The 14,479-nt window shown below is 49.7% G+C and overlaps 1 protein-coding gene across 2 annotated transcripts in view; it reads left to right on the forward strand.

Annotated features, from left to right (window-relative positions):
* Positions 1-14,479, forward strand: part of ttll4 (tubulin tyrosine ligase-like family, member 4) — a 58,609-nt gene that overhangs the window by 39,335 nt on the left and 4,795 nt on the right. Inside the window, exons 9-15 of one of the 2 annotated variants that reach the window (XM_055871914.1) lie at positions 3,222-3,350; positions 3,476-3,598; positions 3,764-3,862; positions 8,642-8,776; positions 9,008-9,145; positions 9,591-9,720; positions 12,490-12,700. In XM_055871914.1, the coding sequence (XP_055727889.1) occupies positions 3,222-3,350; positions 3,476-3,598; positions 3,764-3,862; positions 8,642-8,776; positions 9,008-9,145; positions 9,591-9,720; positions 12,490-12,700 (965 nt within the window). The remainder of the gene's footprint in view (positions 1-3,221; positions 3,351-3,475; positions 3,599-3,763; positions 3,863-8,641; positions 8,777-9,007; positions 9,146-9,590; positions 9,721-12,489; positions 12,701-14,479) is intronic. The other variant, XM_055871915.1, reaches the window with a different exon arrangement.

Below are 14,479 nucleotides of genomic sequence, written 5' to 3' on the forward strand. Positions count from 1 at the left end.
CCAGATCTGTTTGTGTTGTCTTGCCAGCCTCGGCCCATTGGGACCAGATCTGTTTGTGTTGTCTTGCCAGCCTCGGCCCATTGGGACCAGGTCTGTTTGTGTTGTCTTGCCAGCCTCGGCCCATTGGGACCAGGTCTGTTTGTGTTGTCTTGCCAGCCTCGGCCCATTGGGACCAGATCTCTTTGTGTTGTCTTGCCAGCCTCGGCCCATTGGGACCAGGTCTCTTTGTGTTGTCTTGCCAGCCTCGGCCCATTGGGACCAGGTCTCTTTGTGTTGTCTTGCCAGCCTCGGCCCATTGGGACCAGGTCTCTTTGTGTTGTCTTGCCAGCCTCGACCCATTGGGACCAGGTCTGTTTGTGTTGTCTTGCCAGCCTCGGCCCATTGGGACCAGATCTCTTTGTGTTGTCTTGCCAGCCTCGGCCAATTGGGACCAGGTCTGTTTGTGTTGTCTTGCCAGCCTCGGCCCATTGGGACCAGGTCTCTTTGTGTTGTCTTGCCAGCCTCTGCCCATTGGGACCAGATCTCTTTGTGTTGTCTTGCCAGCCTCGGCCCATTGGGACCAGGTCTCTTTGTGTTGTCTTGCCAGCCTCGGCCCATTGGGACCAGGTCTCTTTGTGTTGTCTTGCCAGCCTCGGCCCATTGGGACCAGGCTAGTGTGAATATGATTGTAGCCTAGTCCCAGGTCTGTTTGTGTTGTCTTGCCAGCCTCGGCCCAATACCTCGTTGTCTTGCCAGCCTCGGCCCATTGGGACCAGATCTCTTTGTGTTGTCTTGCCAGCCTCGGCCCATTGGGACCAGGTCTCTTTGTGTTGTCTTGCCAGCCTCGGCCCATTGGGACCAGGCTAGTGTGAATATTATTGTAGCCTAGTCCCAGATCTCTTTGTGTTGTCTTGCCAGCCTCGGCCCATTGGGACCAGGCTAGTGTGAATATGATTGTAGCCTAGTCCCAGATCTCTTTGTGTTGTCTTGCCAGCCTCGGCCCATTGGGACCAGGCTAGTGTGAATATGATTGTAGCCTAGTCCCAGATCTCTTTGTGTTGTCTTGCCAGCCTCGGCCCATTGGGACCAGGCTAGTGTGAATATGATTGTAGCCTAGTCCCAGATCTCTTTGTGTTGTCTTGCCAGCCTCGGCCCATTGGGACCAGATCTGTTTGTGTTGTCTTGCCAGCCTCGGCCCATTGGGACCAGATCTCTTTGTGTTGTCTTGCCAGCCTCGGCCCATTGGGACCAGATCTGTTTGTGTTGTCTTGCCAGCCTCGGCCCATTGGGACCAGATCTGTTTGTGTTGTCTTGCCAGCCTCGGCCCATTGGGACCAGATCTGTTTGTGTTGTCTTGCCAGCCTCGGCCCATTGGGACCAGATCTGTTTGTGTTGTCTTGCCAGCCTCGGCCCATTGGGACCAGATCTGTTTGTGTTGTCTTGCCAGCCTCGGCCCATTGGGACCAGGTCTGTTTGTGTTGTCTTGCCAGCCTCGGCCCATTGGGACCAGATCTGTTTGTGTTGTCTTGCCAGCCTCGGCCCATTGGGACCAGATCTGTTTGTGTTGTCTTGCCAGCCTCGGCCCATTGGGACCAGATCTGTTTGTGTTGTCTTGCCAGCCTCGGCCCATTGGGACCAGATCTGTTTGTGTTGTCTTGCCAGCCTCGGCCCATTGGGACCAGGTCTGTTTGTGTTGTCTTGCCAGCCTCGGCCCATTGGGACCAGGTCTGTTTGTGTTGTCTTGCCAGCCTCGGCCCATTGGGACCAGGTCTCTTTGTGTTGTCTTGCCAGCCTCGGCCCATTGGGACCAGGTCTCTTTGTGTTGTCTTGCCAGCCTCGGCCCATTGGGACCAGGTCTCTTTGTGTTGTCTTGCCAGCCTCGGCCCATTGGGACCAGGTCTCTTTGTGTTGTCTTGCCAGCCTCGACCCATTGGGACCAGGTCTGTTTGTGTTGTCTTGCCAGCCTCGGCCCATTGGGACCAGATCTCTTTGTGTTGTCTTGCCAGCCTCGGCCCATTGGGACCAGGTCTGTTTGTGTTGTCTTGCCAGCCTCGGCCCATTGGGACCAGGTCTCTTTGTGTTGTCTTGCCAGCCTCGGCCCATTGGGACCAGATCTCTTTGTGTTGTCTTGCCAGCCTCGGCCCATTGGGACCAGGTCTCTTTGTGTTGTCTTGCCAGCCTCGGCCCATTGGGACCAGGTCTCTTTGTGTTGTCTTGCCAGCCTCGGCCCATTGGGACCAGATCTCTTTGTGTTGTCTTGCCAGCTTCTGCCCATTGGGACCAGGTCTCTTTGTGTTGTCTTGCCAGCCTCGGCCCATTGGGACCAGATCTGTTTGTGTTGTCTTGCCAGCCTCGGCCCATTGGGACCAGGTCTGTTTGTGTAGTCTTGCCAGCCTCGGCCCATTGGGACCAGATCTCTTTGTGTTGTCTTGCCAGCCTCGGCCCATTGGGACCAGGTCTCTTTGTGTTGTCTTGCCAGCCTCGGCCCATTGGGACCAGATCTCTTTGTGTTGTCTTGCCAGCCTCGGCCCATTGGGACCAGGTCTCTTTGTGTTGTCTTGCCAGCCTCGGCCCATTGGGACCAGATCTGTTTGTGTTGTCTTGCCAGCCTCGGCCCATTGGGACCAGATCTCTTTGTGTTGTCTTGCCAGCCTCGGCCCATTGGGACCAGGTCTCTTTGTGTTGTCTTGCCAGCCTCGGCCCATTGGGACCAGATCTGTTTGTGTTGTCTTGCCAGCCTCGGCCCATTGGGACCAGGTCTCTTTGTGTTGTCTTGCCAGCCTCGGCCCATTGGGACCAGGTCTGTTTGTGTAGTCTTGCCAGCCTCGGCCCATTGGGACCAGGTCTCTTTGTGTTGTCTTGCCAGCCTCGGCCCATTGGGACCAGGTCTGTTTGTGTAGTCTTGCCAGCCTCGGCCCATTGGGACCAGATCTCTTTGTGTTGTCTTGCCAGCCTCGGCCCATTGGGACCAGGTCTCTTTGTGTTGTCTTGCCAGCCTCGGCCCATTGGGACCAGGTCTCTTTGTGTAGTCTTGCCAGCCTCGGCCCATTGGGACCAGGTCTCTTTGTGTTGTCTTGCCAGCCTCGGCCCATTGGGACCAGGTCTCTTTGTGTAGTCTTGCCAGCCTCGGCCCATTGGGACCAGGCTAGTGTGATTGACCAGTCAACTGGACAGGATTATGATAACAACGTACTATTGTCTCAAGATTTTTTCCTAACGTTGTTTTGTTGTATCTCTCTCAGGTATCTCCACAAACCCTACCTCATCAGTGGGAATAAGTTTGACCTCCGTATCTATGTGTACGTGACGTCTTACGACCCGCTCCGTGTTTACATCTTCCAAGACGGACTCGTCCGCTTCGCCAGCGTCAAGTACGTCACCTGACCCTGTTTCGACGAATCATCTTCATACGTTTTTGGTTGTGACTTCAGTTAAAGCCGGGAAAGGTTATAATGCTTTATAACCGATTTTGGGGTTGTTGTTTGGGGTGCTGTAGGTATTCCTCTTCTGTGAAAAGCCTTAGCAACAAGTTCATGCACCTGACCAACTACAGCGTGAACAAGAAGAACTCTGACTATCAGAACAATGACAGTGACAAGACCTGCCAGGGACACAAGTGGTGAGAGCAATGGATGGGATGTGTTTTATGTTTGCATGTCACTAGGCTTTTTCATTGGACAGATGGACTAATGAGTGTGTGTGTCCGTGTGTGTCCGTGTGTGTCCGTGTGTGTCCGTGTGTGTCCGTGTGTGTCCGTGTGTGTCCGTGTGTGTCCGTGTGTCAGGGCTCTGAAGGCACTGTGGCACTACCTAGGCTCGAAGGGAGTTGACACTACGCTGATCTGGGAGGAGATTAAGGACATTGTCATCAAGACCATCATTGCGTAGGTCACAGAATTTAAATACAACCCTTACACTGACTTCTGAAAGTATTCATCCCTCTTGACTTATTCCACATTGTAGTGTTATAGTATGAATTCAAAATGGATTACATAGATTTTTTCCCCCCTCACCCATAATGACATCACAATACCCCATAATGACGTCACAATACCCCATAATGACGTCACAATACCCCATAATGACGCCACAATACCCCATAATGACGTCACAATACCTCATAATGACGTCACAATACCTCATAATGACATCACAATACCCCATAATGACAAAGTGAAAACATGTTTTTAGACATTTTTTCTAATTTATTGAAAATTAAATACAGAAATATCTAATTTACATAAGTATTTGCACCCTTGAGTCAATACATGTTATATTCACCTTTGGCAGCGATTATAGCTGTGATTCTTTCTGGGTAATTCTCTAAGAGCTTTGCACACCTGGATTGTACAATATTTTAACATCTTAAAAAAATTATTCAATCTCTTGTCAAGTTGGTTGAATGCTAGACAGACATTTTCAAGTCTTGTCATAGATTTTCATGCCGATTTTTTTTTTTTTAAGTCAAACTGTAAGTAGGCCACTCAGGAACATTCAATATCTTCTTGGTAAGCAACTCCAGTGTAGATTTGGCCTTGTGTTTTAGGTTATTGTCCTGCTGAGAGGTGAATTCATCTCACAGTGTATGTTGGAAAGCAGACTGAACCAGGTTTTCCTCTAGGATTTTGACTGTGCTTAGTTCTATTCCGTTTCTTTTTATCCCCAAAAACTCCCTAGTCCTTGTCAATGACAAGCATACCCATACCATGATGCAGCCACCACCATGCTTGAAAATATGAAGAGTGATAGTCAGTGATGTGTTGTGTTGGATTTTCCCGAAGCATAATGCTTTGTATTCAGGACATAAAGTTAATTTCTTTGCCACATGTTTTATAGTTTTTACTTTAGATAAATCCCTGAGCAGTTTCCTTCCTCTCCGGCAACTGAGAGGACCAAAACCCCTGCACACTGACTCAGTACCGGTACCCCCTGTATATAGCCCCATTATTCTTATTCTTATTGTGTTACTTTTTATTATTACTTTTTATTTTAGTCTAGGGGTTCAATACTTATTGACTCAAGACAAGTTCAGCTTTTCATATTTAATTAATTTGTTAAAAAAAAAAAAAAAATCTTAAGACATAATTCCACTTTGACATTATGGGGTGACACAACATCTCAATTTGAATCCATTTTAAATTCAAGCTGTAACAAAACAAAATGTAGAACAAGTCAAAGTAGGAATACTTTCTTAAGGTACTGTATAAAGGTCCAAACATATGGATGTCAGAGCAGAAACTATATATATATATACACTGCTCAAAAAAATAAAGGGAACACTTAAACAACACAATGTAACTCCAAGTCAATCACACTTCTGTGAAATCAAACTGTCCACTTAGGAAGCAACACTGATTGACAATAAATGTCACATGCTGTTGTGCAAATGGAATAGACAACAGGTGGAAATTATAGGCAATTAGCAAGACACCCCCAATAAAGGAGTGGTTCTGCAGGTGGTGACCACAGACCACTTCTCAGTTCCTATGCTTCCTGGCTGATGTTTTGGTCACTTTTGAATGCTGGCGGTGCTTTCACTCTATAGTGGTAGCATGAGACGGAGTCTACAACCCACACAAGTGGCTCAGGTAGTGCAGCTCATCCAGGATGGCACATCAATGCGAGCTGTGGCAAGAAGGTTTGCTGTGTCTGTCAGCGTAGTGTCCAGAGCATGGAGGCGCTACCAGGAGACAGGCCAGTACATCAGGAGACGTGGAGGAGGCCGTAGGAGGGCAACAACCCAGCAGCAGGACTGCTACCTCCGCCTTTGTGCAAGGAGGAGCAGGAGGAGCACTGCCAAAGCCCTGCAAAATGACCTCCAGCAGGCCACAAATGTGCATGTGTCTGCTCAAACGGTCAGAAACAGACTCTATGAGGGTGGTATGAGGGCCCGACATCCACAGGTGGGGGTTGTGCTTACAGCCCAACACCGTGCAGGACGTTTGGCATTTGCCAGAGAACACCAAGATTGGAAAATTCGCCACTGGCTCCCTATGCTCTTCACAGATGAAAGCAGGTTCACACTGAGCACATGTGACAGACTTGACAGAGTCTGGAGACGCGGTGGAGAACGTTCTGCTGCCTGCAACATCCTCCAGCATGACCGGTTTGGCGGTGGGTCAGTCATGGTGTGGGGTGGCATTTCTTTTTAAAGAAAAACTAACAGGTCTGTGAGAGCCGGAATTCTTACTGGTTGGTAGGTGATCAAATACTTATGTCATGCAATAAAATGCAAATTAATTACTTAAAAATCATACAATGTGATTTTCTGGATTTTTGTTTTTGATTCCGTCTCTCACAGTTGAAGTGTACCTATGATAAACATTACAGACCTCTACATGCTTTGTAAGTAGGAAAACCTGCAAAATCGGCAGTGTATCAAATACTTGTTCTCCCCACTGTATATGAAACTATACCAGGAAGTCCAAGGAACTGGCCGTAGATCTCAGAGATAATTGTGATGAGGCACATATCTGGGGAAAGGTATAAAACTAGTTTGTATTGTTTTGAAAAACGTTTCAAGAGTACAGTGGTTTCCATCATTGGGAAATGGAAAAGATATGGAACTACCCAGACTCTGCCTCGAGCTGGCCGTCCGCTCAAACTGAGCAACCGGGGCAAGAAGGATCTTGGTCAAGGAGGTGACCAAGAACCCAATGACCACTCTGACAGAACTGCAGAGTTCCTTGGCTGAGATGGGAGAACCTGCCAGAAGGATAAGTCTATACAGCACGTCACCAATCTGGGGTTTATGGGCGAGTGGCCAGACGGAATCCACTCCTGAGAAAAAGGCACGTGACAGTACACCTGGAGTTTGCAAAAAGGCACGTGAAAGACAGAACATAAGGCAAAACATTCTGTGGTCTGATGAGACTAAAATATAGCTCTTGACTTGAATGCAAAGTGCTATGTCTTGAGTAAACCAGGCACAGCTCATCATCCATCTATCACCATCCCTACCGTGAAGCATGGTGGTGGCAGCGTCATGCTATGGGGATGCTTTTCAGCAGCAGGGACTGGGACACTGGTAAGGATAGAGGGAACAATGAATGGAGCCAAATACAGGCAAATCCTTGACGAGAACCTGCTTCAGAGTACAAACGACCTTAGACTTGGGGGACGAAGATTTACATTCCAACAGGACATTGACCCAAAGCACACAGCCAAAACAACGCTGGAATGGCTTCAGAACAAGAATGTGAAAGTCCTTGAGTGGCCCAGCCAAAACCCAGACTTGAATCCCATTGAAAATCTGTGGAAAGACTTGAAGATTGCTGTTCACCGCTGCTCCCCATTTTAACTTAACAGAGCTTGAGAAAATCTGCAAGGAAGAATGAGAGAAAATCCCCAAATCCAGATGTGCGAAGCTGATACAGACCTACCCAAGACGACTCAAAGCTGATACAGACATACCCAAGACGACTCAAAGCTGATACAGACCTACCCAAGACGACTCAAAGCTGATAGAGATACCCAAGACGACTCAAAGCTGTAATCGCCGCCAACGGTGCCTCTATAAAGTATTGACTCAGAATACTTATGTAAATTAGATATTTATTTATGTAAACTGTCTGAAAACATTGTATTGTAGTATTTACAACACTTATTATACACCGAACAAAAAAAATTAAACGCAACATGCAACAATTTCTAAGATTTTACTGAGTTATAGTTCGTATGAGGAAATCGGTCAATTTAAATTAATTCATTAGGTCCTAATCTATGGAGTTCACATGGCTGGGAATACAGATATGCATCTGTTGGTCACAGCTACCTTAAAAAAAAAAATACTTCACAATGGGCCTCAGGATCTCGTCACGGTATTTCTGTGCATATATATCGCCATCGGTAAAATGAAATTGTGCTGGTTGTCCGTAGTTTATGACCACCCATACCGTAACCCCACCGTAACGATGGGGCTCTCTGTTCAGCAAACCGCTCTCCCACACAACGCCATACACATGGTCTGCGGTTGTCAGCCCGGTTGGATGTACTGCCAAATTCTCAAAAAATGACATTGAAGGCGGCTTATGGTAGAGAAATTAACATTACATTCTCTGGCAACAGCTCTGGTGGACATTCCTTCAGTCAGAATGCCATTTGCAGGCTCCATCAAAACTTGAGACATCTGTGGCGTTGTGTTGTGTGACAAAACTGCACATTTTAGAGTGGCCTTTTTATTGTCCCCAGCACAAGGTGCACCTGTGTAATGATCATGCTGTTTAATCAGCTTCTTGATATGCCACATCTGTCAGGTGGATGGATTATCTTGGCAAAGGAGAAATGCTCACTAACAGGAATGTAAACAAATTTGTGCACAAAATCAGAAATAAGCTTTTTGTGCATCTGGAATATTTCTGGGATCTTTTATTTCAGCTCATGAAACACGGGACCAACACTTTACATGTTGCAGTTTATATATTTTTTCAGTGTAGTATCTATGGTCAGAGTTAAACACAACTAATTATTGTATCTATGGTGTGTCTTTTAATGAAGCTGTGGCATTATGTGTATCCCAGAATAACTAGGTCTTGCCATTTTGATGAATGAATTATACATGTCTTGGTACCACAACCTGCAGGTATAAAACTTTATAACTTGTTATAAGCAGGTATGAGCATTTATATTGTTTTTATAACCTGTTCTGTCTCTCTGTGTATCAGGTCTGACCCGTACGTCAACACGCTAGTCAAGATGCACCTGCGCTCCTCCTACAGCTGTCATGAGCTGTTTGGCTTTGACGTCATGCTGGATGAGAACCTCAAGCCTTGGGTTCTGGAGGTCAATATATCGCCAAGGTAGCAGACAGATCATTCTACCCGATTTTTAAAGACACTATGGCATTTCTATTTTGGAATGATTTCTAACAGCCTTAGCTTTTTATTACCAACACCTTAACCTGTGTCTTGTGTGAGCAGTGTTTCCGCCGTCTTATTCAGTCTCTCTGATAAATGCCTTTACTGTGGCTTTTACTGACCCCTTCTGTGTGTTCCTGCACTCTCTCTCCTTCATTCTCTTCTCTCTGTCAGCCTCCACTCCAGCACCTCTCTGGACGTGACCATAAAGGGCCAGATGATCAGAGATGTGTTAAACCTGGCGGGTTTTCTTCTGCCTCAGAGAGAAGAGGTGCACCCGTCCTTCAGTTCCTCCGGCAGCTCCTCCAGCAGGTCATTAACGCCATTGATCACTGCTGGTCACAATTTCCGTCCTCACCCTTTCCTTTGGCCCCTAACCCTTCTGATCTGTCAGGTGGAATCAATATGGCTCCAACCACTACACTGCCTATTCCCTTCTAGAACCTTCCGATCTGTCAGGTGGAATCAATATGGTTCCAACCACTACACTGCCTATTCCCTTCTAGAACCTTCCGATCTGTCAGGTGGAATCAATATGGCTCCAACCACTACACTACGTATTCCCTTCTAGACCCTTCCGATCTATAAACATTGAAGCGGGAGGTGTAGGGAGCAAGTGAGGAATTTCTGCTGGACTCACTCAACAGCCCATAAGACGATAGAGTGGGGTTCATCAATACCTTATTGTCTTTGCTTTGTGGATTGGTATAATGACTTGGTTTTGTCTTTTTTTTTCTCTGTGTTTTGTGTGTTTTAGTTTGAGTGGAGGAACCCGGGAGAGAACCAGATCGGATATTTCTCCTGATGAGAAAGTCAAACGGGCCCTCTACCTGAGCCAGCGCTTTGCAGACCAGGTATATTCATGCAGCCATCAGATGCAGCTAACGGTAACTTTCCCAGACGTGAAGTCGTAAGTCCATCATGATGTGTGTTCAAGTCCAGTTATGAAGGTTTAAGTCCTGACATGATGTGTGTTCAAGTCCGGTTATGAAGGTTTAAATCCTGACATGATCTGTGTTCAAGTCCAGTTATGAAGGTTTAAGTCCTGACATGATGTGTGTTCAAGTCCGGTTATGAAGGTTTAAATCCTGACATGATCTGTGTTCAAGTCCGGTTATGAAGGTTTAAGTCCTGACATGATCTGTGTTCAAGTCCAGTTATGAATTTTTAAGTCCTGACATGATCTGTGTTCCAGTCCAGTTATGAAGGTTTAAGTCCTGACATGATCTGTGTTCCAGTCCAGTTATGAATTTTTAAGTCCTGACATGATGTGTGTTCCAGTCCAGTTATGAATTTTTAAGTCCTGACATGATCTGTGTTCCAGTCCAGTTATGAAGGTTTAAGTCCTGACATGATGTGTATTCAAGTCCAGGTCTTCCTGTGGTCTTCTATCGATTTAGCTTCCAGAATTCCAAGCTAGCTAGCTAGCTAGATACCTTGGAAGTTTCTCAGACGATCGATGTTGTAACTTGTCACTATGAGCTTAAAAGCGCAATGTGCCGCTGCTAAATTTATATAGGGGAAACACTGAAATCAATCAATCAGTATAAAACCCCTCTGGTCCTCAAGACCCTCTGGGTCCCCTGGTTCCTCAAGACCCTCTGGGTCCCCTGGTTCCTCAAGACCCTCTGGGTCCCCTGGTTCCTCAAGACCCTCTGGGTCCCCTGGTTCCTCAAGACCCTCTGGGTCCCCTGGTTCATCAAGACCCTCTGGTTCCTCAAGACCCTCTGGTTCCTCAAGACCCTCTGGTTCCTCAAGACCTTCTGGTTCCTCAAGATCCTCTGGTTCCTCAAGATCCTCTGGTTCCTCAAGATCCTCTGGTTCCTCAAGACCCACTGATCCCTCTGGTTCCTCAAGATCCTCTGGGTCCCCTGGTTCCTCAAGATCCTCTGGGTCCCCTGGTTCCTCAAGATCCTCTGGGTCCCCTGGTTCCTCAAGATCCTCTGGTTCGTCAAGACCCACTGATCCCTCTGGTTCCTCAAGACCCTCTGGTTCCTCAAGACCCTCTGGTTCCTCAAGACCCTCTGGTTCCTCAAGACCTTCTGGTTCCTCAAGATCCTCTGGTTCCTCAAGATCCTCTGGTTCCTCAAGATCCTCTGGTTCCTCAAGATCCTCTGGTTCCTCAAGATCCTCTGGTTCTTCAAGACCCACTGATCCCTCTGGTTCCTCAAGACCCACTGATCCCTCTGGTTCCTCAAGACCCACTGATCCCTCTGGTTCCTCAAGACCCTCTGGGTCCCCTGGTTCCTCAAGACCCTCTGGGTCCCCTGGTTCCTCAAGACCCTCTGGTTCCTCAAGACCCTCTGGTTCCTCAAGACCCTCTGGTTCCTCAAGACCCTCTGGTTCCTCAAGACCCTCTGGTTCCTCAAGACCCTCTGGTTCCTCAAGACCCTCTGGTTCCTCAAGACCCACTGATCCCTCTGGTTCCTCAAGATCCTCTGGTTCCTCAAGACCCACTGATCCCTCTTGTGCCTGACGACCCCCTGGTGCCTCAAGACCCCCTGGTTCCTCAAGACCCCCTGGTTCCTCAAGACCCCCTGGTGCCTCAAGACCCCCTGGTTCCTCAAGACCCTCTGGTTCCTCAAGACCCTCTGGTTCCTCAAGACCCTCTGGTTCCTCAAGACCCTCTGGTTCCTCAAGACCCTCTGGTTCCTCAAGACCCTCTGGTTCCTCAAGACCCTCTGGTTCCTCAAGACCCTCTGGTTCCTCAAGACCCTCTGGTTCCTCAAGACCCTCTGGTTCCTCAAGACCCTCTGGTTCCTCAAGACCCTCTGGTTCCGCTGGTTCCTCAAGACCCTCTGGGTCCCCTGGTTCCTCAAGACCCTCTGGTTCCTCAAGACCCTCTGGTTCCTCAAGACCCTCTGGTTCCTCAAGACCCTCTGGTTCCTCAAGACCCCCTGGTTTCTCAAGACCCCCTGGTTTCTCAAGACCCCCTGGTTTCTCAAGACCCCCTGGTTTCTCAAGACCCCCTGGTTTCTCAAGACCCCCTGGTTTCTCAAGACCCCCTGGGTCCTCAAGACCCCCTGGGTCCTCAAGACCCCCTGGGTCCTCAAGACCCCCTGGGTCCTCTGGTTCCTCAAGACCCTCTGGGTCCTCTGGTTCCTCAAGACCCTCTGGGTCCTCTGGTTCCTCAAGACCCTCTGGGTCCTCTGGTTCCTCAAGACCCTCTGGGTCCTCTGGTTCCTCAAGACCCTCTGGGTCCTCAAGACCCTCTGGGTCCTCAAGACCCTCTGGGTCCCCTGGTTCCTCAAGACCCTCTGGGTCCCCTGGTTCCTCAAGACCCTCTGGGTCCCCTGGTTCCTCAAGACCCTCTGGGTCCCCTGGTTCCTCAAGACCCTCTGGGTCCCCTGGTTCCTCAAGACCCTCTGGGTCCCCTGGTTCCTCAAGACCCTCTGGTTCCTCAAGACCCTCTGGTTCCTCAAGACCCTCTGGTTCCTCAAGACCCCCTGGTTCCTCAAGACCCCCTGGTTCCTCAAGACCCCCTGGTTCCTCAAGACCCTCTGGTTCCTCAAGACCCTCTGGTTCCTCAAGACCCTCTGGTTCCTCAAGACCCTCTGGTTCCTCTGGTTCCTCAAGACCCACTGATCCTTCTGGTTCCTTAAGACCTTCTGATTCCTCAAGACCCACTGATCCCTCTGGTTCCTGTCTCTCTGTAGGACTTCTTCTCCTCCATCCTGGACGTTATGACTCCAGAGGACGTGCGTGTCCTGGCTGAGACGGAGGACGAGCTGAGCAGGAAGGGAGAGTTTGAACGAGTGTTCCCGTCCCACTGCTCCTCACGATACCTGCGCTTCTTCAAACAACCACGCTACCTCAACATCCTGCTCAACCAGTGGGAGACAAAGTACGGACAGAACAGGAGAGAAGGTACGTCTGACTGTCTGTCTGGATCCGTCTCAACTTTTCCCTTTATGGTGGAGTTATTTTGACCAGGGCTCGTAGGTAGTGACTATAGAGGGGATGGGGTGACCAGGGCTCACAGGTAGTGACTATAGAGGGGATGGGGGGACCAGGGCTCGTAGGTAGTGACTATAGAGGGGATGGGGTGACCAGGGCTCATAGGTAGTGGCTATAGAGGGGATGGGGTGACCAGGGCTCGTAGGTAGTGGCTATAGAGGGGATGGGGTGACCAGGGCTCGTAGGTAGTGGCTATAGAGGGGATGGGGTGACCAGGGCTCGTAGGTAGTGACTATAGAGGGGATGGGGTGACCAGGGCTCGTAGGTAGTGACTATAGAGGGGATGGGGGGACCAGGGCTCACAGGTAGTGAATATAGAGGGGATGGGGGGACCAGGGCTCGTAGGTAGTGACTATAGAGGAGATGGGGGGACCAGGGCTCGTAGGTAGTGACTATAGAGGGGATGGGGGGACCACGAGGTAGTGGCTATAGAGGGGATGGGGGGACCAGGACTCACAGGTAGTGACTATAGAGGGGATGGGTAGTGACTATAGAGGGGATGGGGGGACCAGGGCTCGTAGGTAGTGACTATAGAGGGGATGGGGGGACCAGGGCTCGTAGGTAGTGACTATAGAGGGGATGGGGTGACCAGGGCTCGTAGGTAGTGACTATAGAGGGGATGGGGGGACCACGAGGTAGTGGCTATAGAGGGGATGGGGGGACCAGGACTCACAGGTAGTGACTATAGAGGGGATGGGTAGTGACTATAGAGGGGATGGGGTGACCAGGGCTCGTAGGTAGTGACTATAGAGGGGATAGGTAGTGACTATAGAGGGGATGGGGTGACCAGGGCTCGTAGGTAGTGACTATAGAGGGGATGGGGGGACCAGGGCTCGTAGGTAGTGACTATAGAGGAGATGGGGTGACCAGGGCTCGTAGGTAGTGACTATAGAGGGGATGGGGGGACCAGGGCTCGTAGGTAGTGACTATAGAGGGGATGGGGTGACCAGGGCTCGTAGGTAGTGACTATAGAGGGGATGGGGTGACCAGGGCTCGTAGGTAGTGACTATAGAGGGGATGGGGTGACCAGGGCTCGTAGGTAGTGACTATAGAGGGGATGGGGGGACCAGGGCTCACAGGTAGTAACTATAGAGGGGATGGGGGGACCAGGGCTCATAGGTAGTGACTATAGAGGGGATGGGGTGACCAGGGCTCGTAGGTAGTGACTATAGAGGAGATGGGGGGACCAGGGCTCGTAGGTAGTGACTATAGAGGGGATGGGGGGACCAGGGCTCGTAGGTAGTGACTATAGAGGGGATGGGGGGACCAGGGCTCGTAGGTAGTGACTATAGAGGGGATGGGGGGACCACGAGGTAGTGGCTATAGAGGGGATGGGGGGACCAGGACTCACAGGTAGTGACTATAGAGGGGATGGGTAGTGACTATAGAGGGGATGGGGTGACCAGGGCTCGTAGGTAGTGACTATAGAGGGGATTGGTAGTGACTATAGAGGGGATGGGGGGACCAGGGCTCGTAGGTAGTGACTATAGAGGGGATGGGGTGACCAGGGCTCGTAGGTAGTGACTATAGAGGGGATGGGGTGACCAGGGCTCGTAGGTAGTGACTATAGAGGGGATGGGGGGACCAGGGCTCGTAGGTAGTGACTATAGAGGGGATGGGGGGACCAGGGCTCATAGGTAGTGACTATAGAGGGGATGGGGGGACCAGGGCTCGTAGGTAGTGACTATA

The sequence above is a fragment of the Salvelinus fontinalis genome, chromosome 19 (genome assembly GCF_029448725.1).
Source record: "Salvelinus fontinalis isolate EN_2023a chromosome 19, ASM2944872v1, whole genome shotgun sequence".
Lineage (NCBI taxonomy): Eukaryota > Metazoa > Chordata > Actinopteri > Salmoniformes > Salmonidae > Salvelinus > Salvelinus fontinalis.